At 44.4% G+C, this 21,824-nt stretch overlaps 1 protein-coding gene across 3 annotated transcripts; it reads left to right on the top strand.

Annotated features, from left to right (window-relative positions):
• On the top strand, window positions 1-21,780 carry tmc6b (transmembrane channel-like 6b). 3 transcript variants are annotated; one of them, XM_015970041.3, is made up of 22 exons: window positions 1-112; window positions 6,642-6,697; window positions 7,026-7,188; window positions 7,517-7,635; window positions 7,707-7,883; window positions 11,037-11,201; window positions 11,305-11,413; window positions 11,518-11,602; window positions 12,476-12,733; window positions 14,378-14,544; window positions 14,638-14,782; window positions 14,907-15,062; window positions 15,198-15,370; window positions 15,449-15,536; window positions 16,960-17,057; window positions 18,368-18,463; window positions 18,547-18,622; window positions 18,694-18,827; window positions 19,017-19,193; window positions 19,350-19,428; window positions 19,808-19,894; window positions 21,353-21,780. In XM_015970041.3, the coding sequence occupies exons 3-22, from the start codon at window positions 7,133-7,135 to the stop codon at window positions 21,365-21,367; spliced, it is 2,460 nt and encodes an 819-aa protein (XP_015825527.3). In that variant the 5' UTR covers window positions 1-112; window positions 6,642-6,697; window positions 7,026-7,132; the 3' UTR covers window positions 21,368-21,780. The 3 variants fall into 3 exon arrangements, with proteins under 3 accessions (XP_015825527.3, XP_070408113.1, XP_070408114.1); XM_070552012.1 differs by lacking the exon at window positions 21,353-21,780 and adding an exon at window positions 19,970-20,400; XM_070552013.1 differs by lacking the exons at window positions 1-112; window positions 21,353-21,780 and adding exons at window positions 737-876; window positions 19,970-20,400.
• Window positions 21,781-21,824: the final 44 nt, after the last annotated feature.

Genomic DNA, 21,824 nt, shown 5'->3' with positions numbered 1-21,824 from the left:
TGTTTGAGTTTAAAGAGTAAACCGGGAAGTGGCTCCTCCCGCTGCTCTGCTGCATGCGCGTGCAGCTTTCTGCCGCCGCTGCTGAGAACTGGTCCGACAAGTCACCAGACAGGTAAGAGAACAGCTGTTCCCAATAAAATTGTTGTTTCATTAGTTTTATCGGACCACATCCTCGTTGATGAAGATGCAGAACCTGCTCGTCAGCTCTTGACACAAACACAAGACGCGTTTCCGTCGCCGCTCGCTGACCGTTAACAGTTAAGCTAGCCGAAGTCTGACCACAGTTTAACTTAACGGGCACAGGTGGCATCAGTGTGTTGCTTTGATGTGTGCTCGGAAATCAGAGTGTTGCAGAGAGTCTTCTCGAGCTAACGGCAGTCTTTTCTTCCTGGCAGGGAGGTGTAGAAATAAGAAATATATTTTTAAACATGTTTATTGAATCCAATCAGAAGCTTTTTATCGTTTTTCTGTCTTTCATTATGAGAATAGTGTAGTCGTGTGTTTTCTAGTCATATAGTCAGTAGTCATAGTTGTGTGCACAGACTCTTCTGCCCAGTCATTATTCTGGTCTGAAACCCTCTTCAGAGGATTGAGTCGTTTTGCTGTGTTCACCAAACCCTTGTACCACCCAAACGTGTGCGCACGGATTTCCACGAGCTGCCTTTGTGATTTACATTATTTACCTCATCTCTGCCACCATGGCTCTTATCTCTCACAGCTTCCCTGGGTTTCATTTGAGTGATTAGTTTTACGGTCCTGGAGGCAACGTTCCTGTGTGAGGTTTCCATCTGACTGTGTTCTGCTGAGCTGCTCATTGTTTCCAGCAGTTCCTCCCTGAGCTAGTCAGCTGTTTGGTCCCATAACACCCTTCCCAAGGTACACAGCCTCGTCCAAAGCTTAGTATCTCAGTAACTTTGCGTGCCAACGTGTTCGCGTGTAAAGACATGAAACTAACCACTTGTTTTTCCAAACTATGCATGTTTCACTAGATGTTCTCGTTAACAAGTTGGGACTTGCCTGAAGTTGCTTTTTAATTTGAGATATTTGAAATATTTTAGTCGGTGAGCACCACTGCTTTCAAACAGAGGCTTTCAAAAACAACCTCGTGTTTAGGAAGTTTATTTAGTTGTTGCATGTAAGCAGGAAGTAGATCTGATATTTGATGCCTCTTTTTCAGTCTTGGATGTTTACAAATAGAACATTTGTTATCTCCATACCATACTATACCATACCAACTTTATTTATAAAGCACATTTAAAAACGGCATGGCAGCCGACCAAAGTGCTGTACAGAATAGAAAGTAAAAACACAATATAAAACAATACACGGTCAACAATAAAATACACTACAAGGCAGATGATCACAGTCAATAAAAAGACACATAGTAAAATAATAAAAGTCAACGATTTAAAAATGCCTGGTTGTAAAAGTGAGCCTTAAGTAGCGACTTGAACCGGAGGAGGGATGGTGCCTGCCTCACTGAAAGAGGAAGAGCATTCCAGAGTGTCGGAGCAGCATAGACAAAAGCACGCTGCCCCCGCGTTTTGCATTTCATTGTTGGAACGCGAAGCAGCAGGCAATCAGCAGATCTCAACACCCGGTTTGGCACATAACGAGTCACAAGATCAGACAGGTAATCCGTAGCCAGACCATTCAGGGCCTTAAAAACAAAAATCAGGATTTTAAACTTGACTCTGAAGTTTACGGGTAGCCAGTGGAGCTGCGCCAGTACAGGTGTGATATGGTCTCTTCTAGGGGTGTTTGTTAAAAACCTGGCTGCCGTGTTTTGTACGACCTGAAGCCTGTTAAGAGTGGAGGCAGGTAAACCAATTAAAATGGAATTTGCATAATCCAGTTGGGAGAAGATAAAAGCATGAATTACGGATTCTCCTAAGTAGTTTAATCAGTGTTTCATTTTTGATGCCGTCCTGGCTCTAGCAGCTTTTCTCTGCTTTTATAGCACCACTGTCCGTGAAAGTTTGTCTTGCATTACTTGGTTCATTATTTCAACACAGCAAAATACCGTATTTACCCGAATATAGGACGACCCCTATTATAAGACGACCCCCCTTTCCAAGAGATTAATTTTAAGAAAAAGGCAAAATTCACTTTTTAAAGAAAATATTTAATATTTGAAAAATTTTGGTAAATACAGTAATACCGTAATTACAGACTACTTTAATATTTACCTATTAATGCAATCACAAAAATCTGTTATGAAGCTTTTGGGGTTCTGTCAGGAAATCAATCAAATGTTATTTATATAGCACTTAATCAAACAAATAAAATCCAACTCAAAGTGCTTTACACAAATGGTACTGAACAAAAAAAAATCCCCACTGTAGTCAAACTGTAAGAACTTCTCTTAACATGTCAAATCAAGTTATTTCAAAAGTCTGCATGAGGCATTTACTCACAGATGTCCTCTGCTTCGCTCTGCTCAGAGTCACTGTCACTCTCACGCTGCGGTCCCGCCTCCTCCCACAGAATGTCATCCTCACTGCCATCCAATGCATTGGATATGCAGCACTTTTTAAAGCCGTTGATGATGCTCTCTGCTGTTACTGCATCCCATGCCTGGAGGATCCATTCACAAAGCTGATGTACAGTCAGTTTTTGAATTTTTCCAGACGGTGTGAGAGCGTGATCACCGGACAGGAGCCACTCTGTGTACCTCCTGCGCAGGTTGTCCTTGAAAGGCTTGTTAACCACCACATCCAGCACCTGCAGCTGGCTTGTCATCCCGCCCGGTATGATAACCAGGTCGCCGTTCATCTTCCTCACCTGAGTTTTGACAGCGTCAGTCAGGTGTCCACGGAACGCATCCATAATTAGCATGTTTCTCTTTTTTCTGAGCGCGCCGCGTCGCGTTCCCCACACCACTTTCAGCCAATCGACCACAAGTTCGCTCTCCATCCAGCCTTTCTCCTGGGCTCTCACAATAATGCCAGCTGGCATTGGCTCTTTCGGCACAGTTTTGCGTTTTAAAATCACATACGGGGCCAACTTAGTCCCGTCTGCCAGGCACGCCAACATGACGGTGATCCGATTCTTCTCATTTCCAGTTGACTTCACAATAACAGACTTCTCACCTTTTTTGTGCACAGTCACAGATGTAGGCATGTCAAAAAACACCGGTGTTTGGTCGGCATTCCCGATCTGATCCAGTGTGTAGGAGTGTTTTTTCCTCAAGCCAATCACATAGCGCTGAAAAGACTGCAGCTTCTCTGCGAAGTCTGATGGCAGGTGCTGGGCAAGGCTGGTTCTGCGTCGCAGCGCGAGGCCGCTCCGGCGCATCATCCTTATGCACCAGCCGGTGCTGGTTTTAAACTCTGTGGTCGGTATGTTTAACTCCTTGGCAATGTTCAAGGCTTTGAGCTGGATGATTGCTCTGGTAATGGGCAGACCTTCATTACGTTTCTCAGTAACAAACTCACACACCCGCCTGTCAATTTCTTGGAAGCGGCCGCGTTGTGGACCACGAAAAGCTTTTCTCTTGCTGTTAGCATTTTTCAGACTTTCTGGATGCGCCATCTTCGGACGTTACACTCCGTAACGCCATATTTTCTGGCTGCCTGGCAGTTGTTAGTTGCTTCTGCTGCGTTGACAACCATCATTTTGAAGTTTGCGTCGTAACTCTGCCGCAGCTGTTGGTTAACTTGCCTAGTTTTAGATCCGCTTAACTCCAGATTCCTCCCCGCCATTTTTCTTCTTTAGTTCAATGACCTCACCACGACCTCTGCTTAGTCGGCGATTATAAGACGACCCCCCCTTTTGCATAATTGTTAATTAAAAAAAAAACCTCGTCCTATATTTGGGTAATTACGGTAGTTGTTTTATCTTTTTTTGCTGACGTTTTGACCACCACTGCGGTCCTCCTCAGAGCTCGCCGCTGTTGGCGGTGTCACTTCCTTCTCTGTTTATCCACGAGCAGCAGAGGGCGGTGTCACCCTCTGTTGCCCGTGCTCTCCTTGCCGATGATGACTAGGGCAGAACAAGGATCATAAACGCCATATAACAAAAATACAGAAGATGGATTAATTAAGCTATAGAAATAAGGCGCCGTGGACTAGGGTTGTCACGATACTAAAATTACAAACTCGATTCGATACTGGGGGAAAAAACTCGATACTCGATTTCAATACTATTTAAAAACACCAATTTATTGAACAAGTTTATTCAAAAAATAACATTCCTCAATTTATATTGCAAAAATTAAATGTTAAGAATTAAGTGTGTAAAGTGCTTAAACCTTTCAAGTATCAGCATTTTTTAAAACGTGCATACAAAAACTGGCGAAAGTTAACACTTTAAATCATGAATTGTCTCACTATATATACACTACTTGCAGAGTGATGTTTTGCTGCTTAAACTCTGTTTAAGGTGCATTTTTGTCATAAGATGTAATGCCATATGTTTTGTTCTGTACTTTTGAAAAACTCTGTTGGTCAGTAAAGGGAGAAAACAAATTTCTCCACAGTAGGACAAAGGTACATCTACCGATAATCTTAATAAAAACAGATTGGCGCACGGCAGTGACGTCATTAAAAGCGCCGGTTAGATTAGCCGCAGCTAGTCTGTTCACGCCTAGAAATCCCAGACTTGCTCCAAATGAACAGGGGAATCATGTTAATGATTCCTAACAAAACCTTTCGACATTGAGATGTTTTGGTCCAGATAATGCCTTATTTCGAGGCTGCACCATGGGTGCCCTTCCGCACCCGTTATATGGATATACACTGATGGCGATTCGCCGATGGATCTAAATACCCCGGGGGATCCAAGTAGCACCAAAGTTGTCAGCATGAGTAAACAAATGTACTGCATGCTAGAAATTAAGTCCGGGTTGCAATAAACGGGAGTTTTCCTTTAAGCACATACCGGTAAGCGTGAATATACAACTACGTGTCAGACTTGGTATGCTAATTAAGTTGGGCTGTGAAGCACCTCCCAAATTCGCTGTTTTTGTTTATTTATTTGGCAGACAAAACTTGGATCGGAGACAACTCGCGTGGGAAATTGCAATGTAGCCATGCGGCGTCTTCTTCTGTTTGTCTGGGAGGCGGAGGCTGCTTTACGGCATCTGGCTGTCGTGCGTGTCTGTGTACTTGAAGAAGGCTGTGTATAATAGTCCATAATATCGATACCACAGGGATGGAATATCTAATTTAGATACCACTTTTAGCATTGATTTATATCTAGGTATCGATTTTTTTGACAACTAGTTGATTCCAAAAGAGGGGAGCCTGATAACTAAAAGATCTGCCTCCCATCCTATTTTTAGGTATTCTGGGAACCACCAGTAAACCTGCAGTCTGAGAGTCGTCTGTTTTTCCACCCATATAATTATTTATTGGGTAAAATAGTATGTGGATGAGGAATATGTATGGACGACTTAGACCTTTGGTGCTGCGTTTCCCCTGTTCTAGACAAAACTGCTTTATAGCACACTTCCTACACAAAGGCAACTCAATGAGCAGACAAAACGAGCACAAACATGAACGATAGAATTACATTTACTAAACTAGATTAACTTAAAATCAGTAAAGCACTGAGAAGAGAACTAAATGTGGTCAGCCACAAATTACTAAGTTGATGAAATTAAAAAAATGCTTTTTGAAGGTGTCAGGAGACTAAAAAAGGCAGTGAAACTGATACAATGAACTACAGAAAACATCGATGTGGACGGCTACGTTCACACTGCAGGCTAAAGCGCATCAAATCAGCTTTTCCCTCACATGGATGCTTTGATAGGCCACTAGAATATTTCAGCTCAGCCAGTAGCACACTGCGAGATTTTACCCCCTTGAGGCAGAAAATATCAAACCGGTCAGATATCCGCCTCAGCATCTTGTGAGGCAGAAACCTCTGTGAAAATCAGGCGCCGACAGCGAGGAGTCTGCTGAGCAAACGGTCATTCGAGGCCATTAGCTCAGCAGTTAGCTCTCATGTGCAGCAGGCTTATGGGCTCGACACACGGGAGGCGACAAACGACCGCGATCAGCGAAATTTGTCGCTGTCGCTTTTATTACCTGTCACACGGGAGGCGATCTGAGGCAGCGGCCAGCGGCAAAGCCGTCTACGCCTTCTGTTCCATGGCGAAATCGAAACTTCCGTTGTTTTGTTTGGCTGTGTCAGGTTATTTAAGCTGTTCGGAGTTAATAAAGTGGTAGATATGATGTTTCACAAGGTGCTGCTAGAGTTATGTGAAATCTTACTTCTGATTTTACTTTATAAAACATAATAATAGTCAACTTCTCCTCCATGTTTGCTCGGAGATGTGCGGAGCATTATGTCCGCTCATTGGTCAGTGAATGAAACCTCCGTTGATTGGTGGTCGTCCGAGCGACAGCGATGAAAAGTTGAAAATGTTTCAACTTTCTGGGATCGCGTCGCTGGGTCGTCCGTGCACGACACGTGCACGAGTGCAAACTTTCACACGCACGTTTTTCGCGTTTCGCTTGGTAGGAGAGAAACCCGCGATTATCGCTTTGTCGCGCATGTCTCATTGAAAATGAATGGAGGAGAGGCGATGTCGCCTCCCGTGTGTCGAGCCCATTAAAATGATTAATCAGCGTCTTTGATGGAAATTTACAGCAAACTGAAATGAAAACTGACTTGATGTTTCTACACATTTATAGAAAAACCACGTTGTTCTCATCCTGCACATGGCACACTTGGATGGTGAAGTTTCACAGTAAGTGATTCTGGTTCTCCCATAAATATTCATGTGTCTGATGTCACCGACCTCTGACTGCTGTCAACAGCACAATGTAGCCCTCATAAACCAAGCTTTAGACTAAACGCTGTGCTCTAGTCCCTCACGCCGAGTCGGCCTCTTGAGTCGACCACTGGCCAGTTTAGAGCTGGCTCCTTTTAAAAGCAAAGGAATTCATTCCTAATTAGGAACACATTTGCTTACCTTTTGGTTTCTAATTCAATGTAAATGTGAGGATGTTTGTTTCCTGGATGCACAAGTGGTAACTGTAAAGGATGAGCAGTGACATGACTTCCCCCACCTTCAGGTAAAGGAATCAACTCCACGATGGGAGTGAAGGGCAGGCCTGATCAGAGGAACGAGTGATTGCTCTGGAAAGACAGAGGCTGGACGGGTTGAGCAAACTAGAGGAGAATGGCTCGAAATGTGAACTTTGACCTGAACCTGATTCAGATGGAGGCTGGAATTGAGTAAGTCATAAACCTCTTTCTTGTTTGTTTGTTCTTGCTCAGTCATGCCATTGAAGGCTGTGGGAGGATCAGACAGGAACATAATGGACTCTGTCCCAGGCCCTTCTTCTGCACCATGTGACCTGCTCCTAACCTCTGGTTCGACGTCCAGTCAGGGAAAAAATTCTGTTTTGTTGAGACCATGGGTGAATGTGTGTTTGTGTTAGCATCCTGTCATGTCTGCAAGGGAACTCAATTAGCTTCCTCTTCTTTCTAGGACTCATGGATCTGTTCTTTATGGATCCATTCTTTGTGCCGTTATTTGTTTTTTATTCTGTTCCTGCATTAGGAGCCCAACAGACGAGGAAGGGGTTCATGACGCGTTCAGCCAGCTGATTGCAGAACAGAGTCTGAATGAAGACCCAAGTCTTTTCATAGAGTTGCGGGAAGAGGACGAGGACGACTTGGGTACTCCTTTCAGATTCAGATACTTTAATAAAAACCAAATGATCATCCTAATATTTCTGATTTAAAACCAGACAATGTGGCAAATCTGTCCAATGCACGGCATCGTTTGGGGGAAGAGGGGATGAATCACGACGACGACGGTGGCTGTTACCTGGGACGTGGTCAACAACCAACTGATTCCCTTATCAAGGAACGCTGGTCCTCAGACACCTTGAAGGTCCTTTCCTCCATGCCTAGCCGCACCATTGGTGAGATTTTTGTCAGGACAGTTGGGTTTCTTTAGCTTTTATGTGCGTCACAAATGTTTTGATGTCGCTGGACATTTAGTTCCTCTCTGGAATCTAGAACAAACTGCCCTGACAGGGGAAGTTTAAACGGTTTAACAGCAAACGTTTACAGCGTGTGAGACTTGGTGAAGGACGTGTCTCGCACTAGAGACAATTTTCACACTCGGCTGTTAAAACTCAAAAATGTTGCTGATTGTGCTTTTTAGAGTTCCATATAACCGGTAATGTGACACGGTTTATGTTCGTAGCTTAGCTCGGTGCATCATGAACGCTTAAAACTGCAAAACAAGCTAGCTTTTTAGACAGTCACAGAACTCTCACCCCTCACGTCAGATTTCATCCCTAGGCCACGCCCCCGATACCATAACCCCCATTGCCAGAGGAAATGATGTAGCGTTAAACACCAGTCTCCATTTTCTAGGTCCAAACATCTTCTGTTGTCCGTGACTTCAGATGGTGATTTTCTTCTTGGACTAGTTTGTCCTAAAGCGGTAGCAGCCGGCTGTTTCTCCTCCTCTGATGTTACTGAGCGGAGAACCTCTCACACCGGTGGTGTTCTGCTGCTGATTAGTGAGTGTGTGATGAGTGGAGGACCTGGCGAGGTGCGGCGGTTCGGTGAGGCCAACAACCGGATGGTCCGATGGTTGTTTTTGGTATGAAACGTGTTGTTGGTGCAGGTTTTTAGACGAATGTGAGAGAACCTCTTTATTGTTGCTATTATTTTTCTTTTCATCTGGACAATGTGAGCTTTAAGCTTTTTTTTATCATTTGCATTTGTGTTTTGTTGTAATTTTCTTTTATTGTTGGAGTTGTGTCTTTTTATGGTTTGGTTACTATGTCCAGCACTTGGTCACACCGTGTGTGTGTGACGTGCTTTATGAGTAAAGCTTCATTGGTGGATATATTTGTTGCTATACTAGAATGTTGTGGGGAGGCATCCACAAAGGTAGTTGAGCTAATTTGTTCTCCATCACTGGTCGTTTAGAAAACGTTGCGTTGAAACCGAGTTTCACGAGGAAACTGTTTCCTTCTTCCTGTCTGGTGAGTCAGGTGGTTCACAAGCTGGTGAACATGACTTGACACATTTGCTACATGCTTTTAACTTATAAGTTTTACAGTTTATGCTGGCTTACACCTCCTTTCCACCGGAGCCGTCAGCAGCACGTTACTGCAGCAGCACGTCATCGCTGCTGATAGGAACCGCTGTGGTCAACAGAACCTTTTCCACCGGAGCCGTCAGCAGCGCTAGTCGGCCGCGTCTCAGGAGCAGCATGTCGCGACCCTTACCCGCCGGTTCTATTTTCTACACACTACGCCTCTGAAACGGGTCAAGTTCGACATTTTTGGGGAAGGAAAGACAGGAAATCGGACGCGGAAATTGAGCGAAGCTTCCTGAGATTTTCAGAATAAAGAACGTACTGCCTTCCGGTTGCTTTACTTAAAAAAAAAAGTTACTAACTGTGCGGCCCTGTGAGAAGTTATCACCTAGCTAGCGGTCTCCTTTGTTTTTCAGGTCCGTATTGGCGATTATAAAATGGACAGAACATAAAACACAAACCTTTTGGAGCCATGTTGTAGTTTTCTCCTGCTTGTTGTTGTGTTTACTGACGAAGTCACTCGTGTGACTTTGTGCTCTGTCGGTGACAGCTGCTCCCCTGCTGCTTCGCGTCTCTGGTGGGAAGGGCCAAGCAGCAGCTTACGCGAGCAAGATGTGCTGCTGACGGCTCCGGTAGAAAGGAGGGGTTAGATTGCCTCTAGAAGAGCTGAGGGTTTCACTGCTCAGTCTGTTGCCTCCAGAGGTGTGGACTCGAGTCACATGACTTGGACTTGAGTCAGACTTGAGTCATTATTTTAATGACTTCTGACTTGACTTGATACAATCTATAAAAACTTGACTCTGACTTGAACGCCAATGACTTGCGACTTGAATCGACTTGCATCTGTTGACTTGATGATGACTTGAGCATATTTGATATTTTAGACCTGGACAAAAACCATAAATCGTTCTTGGTTGTGGGTGTGATTTACGGCTAAAGGCAGTAGCACTTTCTGCTTGTTTGAGCGAATAAATGAAGTTTTATTTCTGGGATTTATTTATCATCATTGTTATTAAATTAAAGTTGGAAAGATGACTCGATTATGACTTGAAAATTCAAAGTTAAGGACTTGGACTTGGTTGTTTTTGACTTGGACTTGACTCGAGACTTGACTAAAAAAACTTCTGACTTACAAAGCCGTGACTTGGTCACACCTCTGGTTGCCACAAGGATGGGTCTACTGTCAGTGCCCCCTTTGTTTACCTTTTTACGAGTGTCTGAGCTGGACCTCCTTTGTCTTCGGACCTGTGTCCGTTTTCCATCGTTTTGGACACGTTCCTCAGAGATTCTGGTCCATAACGGCATCACAGAGCTGTTGCATGCTTGCTTGTTGGAGTCCACTGAACTCACGTTCGTGTTCTAGAAACCGGTTGGAGATGATCTGAACTCGTGACACGGTGCATTATCCTGCTGGAGGCAGCCATCAGAAGATGGGTCTACTGTGTTTGGCAACAAGCCTCAGGTCAGCTGTGGTCTTCAAGTTATGCTCTGTTGGTACTGGTCTCAAAGAAAAGGTCCCTGCATGGTTACACAACCAGCAACCCCACATGTGCCCGTTTCAGGAAGTGGAACTGAGCTGGAGGACAAAGTAGCTTCAGACGGCAGGGTCAGGTGTCTTACTTGCTGATATTTGGACATGTGGCCTCTGATTGGATAACAGCAACACGACTACCACTGGCATCGTTAGGGTTAAAAACATCTCAAAGCTTCAGAGGATTTTTACGTTGTTGTTTTGACAGTTTAACTTGGTGTTGATTAACAAAATAAAATTTATTTTATCAACGTAAAGAGGGATGACTCCATCTGTTTTCTATCAGAAGCTAATTCAGGAGGTAGGTGTAGGAGACCATTTTCATGTTCAACCTGCATGAGACACTCGGGGCGACCCGTTAGAACCAGAGATGACCTGTTATTTCAGCATTCCACACCTTTGAAAGTTGCTGACGGTAATGATGAGCTAGTTTTGTTGTACTGGTTCAGATGGTCTCTGAACAGCACGGTCCTGTTTTATCACCAGGTCGCAGCAGGGGAGCCATTATTTCTCAGTACTACAACAAAACAATGAAGCTCCGGAGAGACCGGCAGAGCAGACCAGCTGTCCGAGACTTCTCCCGCTCGGCCAGACCCAGCATCCGATGCCATGGCATGGAGGCAGACACCCCAGACTCGTGGGACATGGAAGGTGAGGGAAATGTCTTCTCTGTTTGGACTGTTCAGACAATAGAAGAAACAACAGGATATTTGATTGTTCTGCACTGTAAAAACTAACATGGGGTGTGTTGTAGAAACAAAGAGAGAACGCCTGGTGAACAACCTGCAGAACCTGTCGGTGGGTGACAGGGAGAGGATGATCAGAGGGATGCCGCTGAGTTTAAAAGAGAAAGGTGACCTGAGGTAGGAAAAGGCGTTTGTTGTCGGTTCTTTAATTATGAATATTTGTTTTGTTATTTTTGAAACCGTGTTGAATTACAGAATTAAATTTGTGTTTCTCTCCAAAGGAAGTTAGCGTTACAAAAAGATAAACACACACATTCCAGCAGCAAGCTTCACTGTTGCAGTCAGCAGAAATATTACATCATCATAGTAAGTCACTGAATTCATCACAAACTTCTTTTTCCAATGCTTTCATCCGGGATGTGAACTTCAGATGTCCACACACATTCTTGGTCACTCTGAGTTTCAGATGCATGCCTAACGTGAAGAAAGTCTTCAACCTCATCACTTGCAATAGCTGCAGAAAGGAAGTAGACGTAGCATTCACTGCCCCGCCCCGCCCACCTTGGCTTCCAGCCACAGACGGCTGTCGTCGGTTTAGCGTCCAAGAAACAGCAGAGAAGGTTTGGCTTGTAGAAGCTAACCATTAGCATTAGCAACTCCACCACATGGCAGAACTCCTCCAGGCTTGTGTTATTTGTGGAGATAAAGCATCAACAGCGTTAGCGGTGGAGTCACGTTGCTGTTAGCCAATCAGAGGCTGTTGGCCTTTTGTTCACATTAATGTGTAAGATATTAACACACACACACACACACACCTCCTCTGAGTGACCACCTAACCTTTTTTTCCACAGACCGATGAGGCATGGATTGGTACTAGAGACCACTGCAGCAGAAGTGACCTTGAAGCGTTCATGTAGCAGAATTCTTTATCTTCAGCATCTTTGTGAAAGGAGCTAAAGGCTGATGAAGCAGAATTAGGATTGTAGTAAAAATATGAAGTCATGTAATGGAGTAAACGTCCAGCGCCTGTAGAGCTGTGTTTGTTGTCTTTAGCAGAGAAGAAGGGCATTGGGCCGGGCCTTTGCTCGGGCTGCTGTTACCAGTTACCAGCAGGTGTTGTCTCTGCTACCCAAGCATGGACGACGTCTGACTCATAAACTACAAGTTGTGCATGAAAATGTTTTGTTTTTAATTGGTTCAGAGATTTGATCATTTCCGGCTGCATTTGTGTTTGTGCAGGCCCTGAGGCACAGCTGGTACAGCTGCTTGTCCTTCCTGCACTCTCTCCATCTGTGGCAAATGCCGCTGAAGAGAGTGAGCAGCCGTTTTGGTACTGGAGTCCTCTCCTACTTCTTGTTCCTCAAGACTCTCTTCCTTTTTAACATCTTCCTGGTGCTGATTACGGGTGTGTTCTTGGTGATACCCCAGGCGTTGCACCCCCCCACACCACCTGCCAATTGGAGCTCCTTCTCTGGACTGGAGCTCCTCACCGGGGCGGTAAGCTAACATGTTTTTGCAACTTCCCTCCCACATTCCATTTGTCCAGTGGGGAAAACATCTCAAAGCTTAAAGGGGCATTATGGAAGTTTGACAGCCAAAACATGTATAGAAATAATAAATGTCTTCTTCATACATTCTCCTGCAATGCCCTGGTCCTATAGAATGAGCCCTGGCATTTTTACTGTGATTGCCTGTTTCTCTGTAAAATCACAGAAAAAGAGAGATGCTCAGGTCGAGCAGGCTGCTTCATGCGGGTTCACGCTCAGGCATCGCCCGTAGCATTTGCTATCCTTAGCTTTAGCAGCAGAGCGAGAGGTAGTGCCAACTCAGCGACTTTGTTGCTGTTCCTAACGCCTAGTGATGAACCTAGCTACATTTCTGAGGACCCTTAGCTACTTTCTTCTAGATATTTCCTGCAAATTAGCAACAAAATAGCCTTTTTCACTCCAAACCGTTCTTTGAACGTTGTTTCAGCTGTCATCAAGGATATAACAGCTACAGATACGACAGACGTAACTGGCGCTTTAGCTCATCTAGAAAGACGACGGACTTCCGTGCGGAAGATCCGGGTTTGAATCTAGATGTGAACAAAATTTATTTAGAGTAATTTTTTACATTAATGGTATATTTTTTACAGTAAGATGCCCAAATTTTTATTTGAGACTCGCCGAACGGAATTCAATTCGCAGATAAAAAAGATGTGGGTTCAACTTTCAATTTGGAACAATTTTTCAAGCAAGGGAAGGGAATGATCTGAGCATGCAGGAGGACTGACCCATCATAAACCTTTGTCGGCTGTGCTTAAGAGAAAGGTACAGAACCAAATTATTTAATTATTTAGCTGCGTGTTCTCCTGTCCTCTGTCCTCCAGGCCCTACACACACACACACACACACACACACACACGGAGCTGACTGTCTCAGCTGTTATTTTCGTTAAGGAGTGTGCACGTACAGCATGCGCACCTCGTGCACGAGCCTACTACTGAAGCTGCCTTTACGCTTTTTGCCTGAGGGGGCAATCGCGAGCATACAAATTCAAAACTCCGTAAAGTCCCTTTAAAGAGCAAGTCACCCCCAAATGAATTTTTCTTTCTGATAAACTATATAAATGTGTGTCTAATCGTGCTGCAGACACGTGTAGTCAATAGTTTTACACTTTAGTGCATTTTAGTTAAAATTCAAATTTTCTGCCTAAAACTGTCAGTGTTGTGCCGTTGTCAGGTAAAAACTCTGCACTGCATTTGAATTTAAATCTGCCATCGCTATTGGCTAAGAGGTACCCTAGAACATTAGCTGGTACCATATGATGTCACAATGTTGTTGTGAGCCTGTGTGTGTGTGTATTTGTTAGCGGCTCCGCCCTCTCGGTCTGCTAGGCAACAGCATTTGTTGCATTTTTCAAACAGGAAGTGGGAGTTGAGTAAGACTCTGGTAGGGGGATTTTTGTAGGTTATTTTGACTGTTTTAAAGTTGTAACCTAAAGATGAAGTAAAATGATCTTGTATGTGTAGTAAAGAGAGATGACACGGTCTTCTATCGTCTGCTACTTCCAGTGCTCTTCGAGCCTAAATCACATGTATTCTTGTGAAAGATCACCTTTTTATATTCTGAGGTTTTCAAACCCAGATTTTCTCCTCAGGGTTATTTTTCTGACTCACTGATGTACTATGGGTACTACAGTAACTACACGCTCCATAGGAACGGCAGCAGCTCCAGCCGTCTGGACCTTTCTTACAACATGCCACTGGCGTACTTCTTCACCATAGGAATGGCCTTCTTCATCACTTGTATGATCCTGGTGTACAGGTAGCTTTCTTTTGCCCTGACGCTGAAATTCTGCAAGCAGAACTAAAACCAGAAATCTGACATGAAAGCCATGTTTGTTCGTTCTTCCAACAGCATGTCAAAGTCGTTTGGTCAGAGCTTCATGATCGACAAGTCTCACAGCATCTTGGCCATTAAAGCTTTTTCTTCCTGGGACTTCAAGGTCATCAAGGAGAGCTCCGTTAAACTCATGTCTGAGAACATCTGCACGCAGCTCAAGGTGCTCACAAACAGCGGGTTGACTAAACACTTCCTCTCTGTTTCCTCCTGCTGGACGAGAATGTGTTGATTCAGGTCCCTCCTCTTCTCTCTGATGACGTGCGTCTAACCACACCCCCCCACAGGAGCTGTTAGCAGAGGTGAACCAAAACAACGTTTCAAGCACGGCGTTACAGAAGTGTGGGAGGTTGATGGTTCACGGCCTGGCATGGACGATCTGCACCGCTGGCACTGCAGGCTGCGCGATGAGCATTTACTTGTTTTCTGATTACATGCACAACGTGAGTGGGAGCCTGTGTTTCTGCTACGTTCAGCTTTAATGCCTGTTTCTCTGTGTGGGTTCATAAACCAGGACACATTTCTCCTTCGCTGCTTTTATCTGTTTCCACTCTTGTTGTGTTCCTCTCTAAAACCAGCAAAGCAGAGCTGGAACCGGAGCCCAGGGCCGCCTGCAGAAGGAGGCCAGCCTTTTGGCGCTGCCTGTGCTCGTCTCCCTCATCAACCTGCTGCTTCCCGGTCTCTTCAACCTGGCGTCCTGGTTTGAGAACTATCACTCTCCGTCTGTGCGCACATATGTGTCCATCAGCCGGTACGAGCAGTGGCTGTTGGTGATGGATGAGCTTAAAGCCGGGGAATCTTTCTGAGCCTGTTGGTTTTTGTTCTGTAGGAACTTGTTGTCCAAAGTGAGCGTGCTCTGTGTCCTGTGTTACCATTGGTTAGGTCGAATTGCTACGGACTCTATGGATCACATTAAGGTAACTGTTGTTTTTTCAGGTCACGGGGGGGGATACATTTTAAGGCTTTGACTGATACACATGGAGTGAAGCGGTGCCTTGTCTCGGTACCATAGAGTGTAGTACTGGTCCTTCATGAACAAGAACTTACGAGACAGTGATTTCCCAAGATGGACAGCAGCACATACGCATGAGCGCTATGTCGCCAGGCGCTGCAGGCCAGCTGTAAACTGCAAGCAGCATGGCGGAGAGAGAGCCTCTAAAGTTTGGGTCCGCCTCACTAAATGTGATGGGTGACTGGGTGGTGATGACATCATCAACAACATTCTAAGTGAGGCATCATCACCTTAATCTGCTCCAGCAGGTAAAGAAAACGTTAGCTTGATATTTTAGCTTCCGTTGCTATCAGCTAATGGTGCGTTCGCTTTCTCCTCGTAACTTGGAAATTCTGACTTCTGATGAGGAAAAACAACAGCAGAAGGCATGAAGGTGCACAGTAAATGTAGTTCACAGCAAGATGTTAGCTTCAGTTTAGTTTGCAGTTTATAAAACTACAAGGACCCACCACCACCACCCCACCCCACCCCTCCACCCATCACACAGCTGGTCCAGAGGGGAAAGGAGAGGATTAGGAGTACCTGGAGCTGGTTTTAGTTTGTGTTTCCTGGTTAAAGGTTCTCTTAGAACAGTTATGTACAACACTACCATGGTAAATACTAACAGTTGCATGTTATTTTTCACAATATTTATCACATATGGTTAGGTGTTGAGAAAAAAAGTATTTCATTTTAAAAGATGAATGAATGAATTGTTAAACACTCAAAAGTACAAAAACAGGATACGCAGGGTATCCGCGGGTCCTTAAAAAGTCTTAAATCTGCTTTTCCAAATTTAAGCCCTTAAAAATCCTTAAAAATGACAAATAATCCTTAAATACAGTTTCCAAAGGTTTTATATTACCAAAGACCCAATAAACAAGATTCTTCTAATTCTATAAAATTTTCGTGAATTTCTAGTTAATGTTCAGCAAGTTTTGTGTACGATGTTGGCGTAAGCGCAACTGTACACATTCAGTTGGTTGTGAAAGGGGGCTGTTTTAGATGAGCACGCTAGTGGGAGTTTGCGCCATGGGGAAGTGCAACATTAATGGTAACTGGATGGCTAATCCCACGTTCGTGACGTGGTTAGCACTGGTTCCAGGCAATAGCTGGAAATTATAGCTTAAATTTAATTTTAAAAACTAGCTTAAATTTGGTCCAAGTGGCCTTAAAAATGTCATAAAAAGTCTTAAATGTGGCTCCCTTAAACCTGCAGATACCCTGGATACGGTTAACTACCGGTGTCGGTTCCTAGGTACCAGGAATTGGTACCAAAGGGAGTCGGATGTGAAGGGTAGCCATCCCTGCCTCCTGTAATGAGTTCCTACTTTCTGTTCTGTTATCAGTGCTGGGAGAGTTACGTCGGCCAGGAGCTCTATCGCTTCCTCATCATCGACTTCATCTTCACTCTGCTGGACACCTTGTGTGGGGAGTTGCTTTGGAGGTGGGTTGTTCATTCTCAGGGACTTCATCAACCTGTTTTCAAAGTGAGTCGAGGCCTGGGTGGAGACGTGTTTCATCCACACTTCCTGTTAGGAAAACGCAAATTCATAATTCTTATGGGAATTCACTAAGTTTCAGCATGTCGGCATTAAACAGCTGCTAGATCCGTGTTTAGATTAGATGCACAGCAAGGACTGCTGGTCGTTCCCAAACACAGACTGGAATCTCAAGGGGTCGTGCTTTCTCGGTGCTGGGTCCGAGGCTCTGGAATGAGCTACCTACATGTGTCGAACAGGCCACCACGCTCGGCAATTTTAAGAGCCGTCTGAAAACACACTTATTCTTTGGCTTTTACTCAAAGAGCCTCGTTAATGATGGCTTTGCACTTTTTGCTGCCCCACCTCGATTTTATCTACATGTTTTTGTTGTTTTTTAAATGGTTTTATGTTTTTATTTCTTTATGTTCATTTCTGTTGTGCAGCGCTTTGTTTGGTCCTTGGGCCACGTGAAGGCGCTATATAAATAAAGTTTAGTAGTAGATGTTCACCTGTTCCCTCCCCACCTCACACACAATCACCTCTTTTTTCTTTATTCTTTCCTTTCCTCATATTTCTCTGCTTCTGGAAATTTACAGCCGCCTGTCACGATCACGCAACTTTCTTACATTGCATCAACACACACACACACACACACACACACACACACACACACACACAGGTCCTTCTCAAAAAATTTGGATATTGTGATGAAGTTCATTATTGTCACAGAACTGAAGTAGTTCAAGCCTTTTATTGTTTCTAATATTGATGATTTTGGCATACAGCTCATGAAAACCCAAATCCCCCCCCCCCCCCCTGTCTCCCCCTTTCTCTCACACCTCTGTCTCCATAGGCGTTTGAAACAACTGTAGATATTTCTACTAAAGTTTGGGTATTGGGAGTGTCATCATAGCAGCAGTAGAACGCTCCACCTGTGAGAATAAAACTGTAGGGCTCGTCTTTCATTCAGACATCAGCAGCCGGACAGGACTCGGTAAAAAACAACAAATAAGTGTGAACTGGTTGATCATACACTGACTCGTGGATCTGGAGCTGTTCTGTGAGGTCATAGTGATTTCTAGCATTAACACTGTTGCAGTCACAGAAAAACAACAATATTCGTTAGCTTGTTTTCCTGAATACTTGGTTAAAGTAGTGAAACTATGGATGGAAAACCCAACTGAAGTGGTTGGGTTTTGTCTGCCTTTTGTTTCTTCTTGTGGCCCAACTCTACAGCAGAAAACCTTCTAGCTTTGCTTCTTTTTGTTTGCAGGTTTTTTTCTGACAAAGTTCTGAAGAAGAGGAGAAGACCAGGGTTTGACATCGCCAAGAACGTCCTGGATCTCATCTACGGACAGACACTAGCCTGGTACAGATTGTGTTTCAGATAAAAGTTTTCATTTAGTCGTGCTGAGTAAAATCAGACTGGTGATGAGAACCTTTTGCTTCCAGGTTGGGCGTTCTCTTCACTCCGCTCCTTCCTGCAATGCAGATTCTCAAACTGTTGCTGCTCTTTTACATTAAAATGGTACAGAAGTATGAACGGTTTACTGAGCGAGTGTCGGTGACCGCTGACACCAGGCTGTGTGTTGTCCACAGAGCAGCGTGATGATGAATTGTCAGGCTCCCAGGAGACCGTACAGAGTCACCCAGATGACCACCATCTTCATCTCCCTCCTCTGCTTCCCCTCCTTCATCGGCGCTGCAGTGTGTGTCACCTACACCATGTGGAGGTTTGTTCAGCCTAACTTTGTTGTAGACGATTGTCCTTTTATCGCATGTTAAGAAGTCTGCTCGGTTTGGGTATTCATGCTTTCATCATAGAGCTCATTAGTCTAGACGGAACAAACACACATTCATAAAAAAAATGTGTGCAAAGAAAAACCAAATGAAGTTTATTGATCATGTTTTTCTGTCCCCAGTACAAAACCATCCGTCTCATGTGGGCCGTTCCGCGGACTCAACAAGATGATCCAAGCAGGAAAAATCTGGATGAAACAACTGGAAGAAGAAAATCCCAACCTGTCCGTCCTGGCCAGGGCGTACGCCTACCTGGTGGAAAACCCTCTCTTCCTGTTTATGGGAGCAGGCATCTTTCTGTGAGAGCACACACACACACACACACATGCATGCATACACACACACACGCACGCACACATGCATACACGCACGCACGCGCACACACACACACACATACATACACATACACACACACACACGCACACATTACTTATATTACTTGCACTGTTTTTCAGGATCGTGATCTACTTCCACAGTGAAGTTGTTGATGGTGAAAGGAAGATCATCAATATTCTGCAGGAGCAGATAGAAAATGTGAGACATCTTTATGCACAGCCCTGTCAAGCTGCTGTAGCAAATGTACACAAAGAGCTAGCTTTTAAACACAAGCCATCGTCGTCCCTAGGCCACTCCCCCGGTAACAGAACTCACGATGCCAGAGGAAACGAGATGGCGCTAAACACCAGTCGCTGTTTTCTAGGTCCAAACACATTTTCTGTGTGGGACTCTGGTAGATTGTCCTAAAGCTGAAGTGGTAGCAGCCAGCTGTTTCTCCTCCTCTGATGTTACTGAGCGGAGAACCTCACAGCCCTGCTGTTCTGTAGATTTGCTATCGCAGCTTTAAGTGTGCTGAGTCAATGGTTCTTGCATTTTTATTAACCTGATAAATCTGCTCTTGTTTTTATCTGTTCAGGAGGGAGAAGATAAAAAGTTCTTAATCACTGAGCTTCAGTCTGTTCACGAGCAGAAACGAATCTCTAGAAAGAGAGTCGCCCATCAGGTCAGTCTCTGATGTGTTTAGGAGACCTGAAGCCACAGGGCCCAGGCCAGGATGTTTCATTGTCTTTCATTCCAGTTTATTTCTACAGCACCAAGTCAAGACCCGAGTCTCAAGTCTCTTCACACAGTAAACAATACAGGTCAGGTCATTAACCCAGCAGGTTGCATCAAGTCACTGACTAGTGTCAGTCTTTACAGCAATCCTCATACTAAGCTAGCATGCAGCGACAGTGGAGAGGAAAACTCCCTTTTAACAGGAAGAAACCTCCAGAGGATCCTGGCTCAGCAGAAAGCTGGCTAGAGTGACTCTAGAATGCTCCTGGGATCCAAAACAGCCTCTAGAGCCAAACGTAGTCGTTTATTCACCCGAAGGAGTCAACCAGAAGGTGCTAGTCTTCTACCTTCATGAGTTGTTTGCTGGAAGACTCAGAAGTGCAGAAAAGCCTCAGAAAAGAGTGAAACTGGTGACGTATTTCTGTGAGCCACCGTGTAAACCAGGCCGTGGCTGTTGGGTTTGCAGAAGCTCTCAGAAACGTCACAGAGCCGTCTCGTTTGTCTCCAACCTTCTCTAAACTGTGGTTCATCTTCAACAAACAGGAAGAATAAGAAAATATCATTTCTATAGCGCCTCTCAAGATAAAAATTACGGGGCGCTTCACAAAAACAAAAAATGTAAAAACATAAAAAATAATTTAGAAAATGGTTCAAAATATATTTAAAATAAGCAAAAAATAAACAATTGTGATTAAAAAATGTTAAAGAGAGAGAGTGAATAGGAAAGAGGGAAATCAGTGGATCCTGAGAAAGGTGGAATAGGTGGGGAGAGCAGAATAAAGAGAGAGGTGAAGAAGGTCATACAAAAGCCAGCTTGAACAGGTGAGTCTTCAGCTGTTTTTTAAAGGAGACCACTGAGTCCACTGATCTCAGGCTCAGGGGGAGAGAGTTCCAGAGTCTGGGGGCCACAGCAGCACATGATCTGTCACCTTTGACCTTTAGCCTGGTGCTGCACAACCAGTAGGCTTTGATCACTGGACCTCAGGGACCTGCTGGGGGTGTAGGGACTAAGAAGATCACCAATGTAAGATGGTGCTTGTCCATGTAAGGCCCTATAGACCAGAACCAGGATCTTGAAATGAACCCTGAAGTTGACTGGCAGCCAGTGAAGCTGGAGGAGAAGCGGGGTGATGTGGGTGTGTTTGGAGGACTTGGTCAGAAGCCGAGCACAGGCATTCTGAACCACCTGTAGACGGTTCAGGGAGGTTCTGCTCAGATAAAAGCAACACATGCCCCTGGCCTTTAATAAAACTCATTTTCAACGTGTTGCAGATGCAATCTAGGGCGGTCACAGCCCAGAGAGGGGCTGCTGACAGGACAGATTGGGTCCTTTAAATTTAGACCAAGGCCTGCGTTAGTCATCCACTCGTTTGTCTGACCTGTGCTCTGGTTTCTCCTCCCGTAGAACTCTGGGTGTTAAGCGGCGAGCTTCGCCACGACAAACCGCTGGAAAAACCCACGTCTGTCTGGTAGAAAATGTTTTGCCGAACTCAAGTAAGGAAATGGAGAGGTGAGGACAGTTTGGTGGCTTCTGGAAGCTACTGAAGAAGCACTTTTGTTGCAGCTGAACCAACAGTTTCCTGTTGCAGACACCTTCTCAGTGTGGGAGTCGTAGGGAAACCTTTGTAAATGTTTCCTGTATCGCTGTACTTTTCTGTCACCTGTGTTTATTACTGCGTATGCAGAGTGTGGAGACTGTTGTACAAACTTTATTTTTAGACTTCTTTTTAGAAACGACACAAAAACCTCTACAGGTTTATTTTTACTAACATGCAGGTAAAAAGTGATAAACTGTAGGATGATAATAAAATAAATAAAACAAGCTAATCATAATTTGATTGTAAATATGTTCCTTTAAATTATTTCCTATAAGAAGC

The sequence above is a fragment of the Nothobranchius furzeri genome, chromosome 6 (assembly GCF_043380555.1).
Source record: "Nothobranchius furzeri strain GRZ-AD chromosome 6, NfurGRZ-RIMD1, whole genome shotgun sequence".
In the NCBI taxonomy this organism is placed as follows: Eukaryota; Metazoa; Chordata; class Actinopteri; order Cyprinodontiformes; family Nothobranchiidae; genus Nothobranchius; species Nothobranchius furzeri.
The sequence above is the reverse complement of the archived record's forward strand: the minus strand, read 5'-3'. Positions and strand labels throughout refer to the sequence as shown.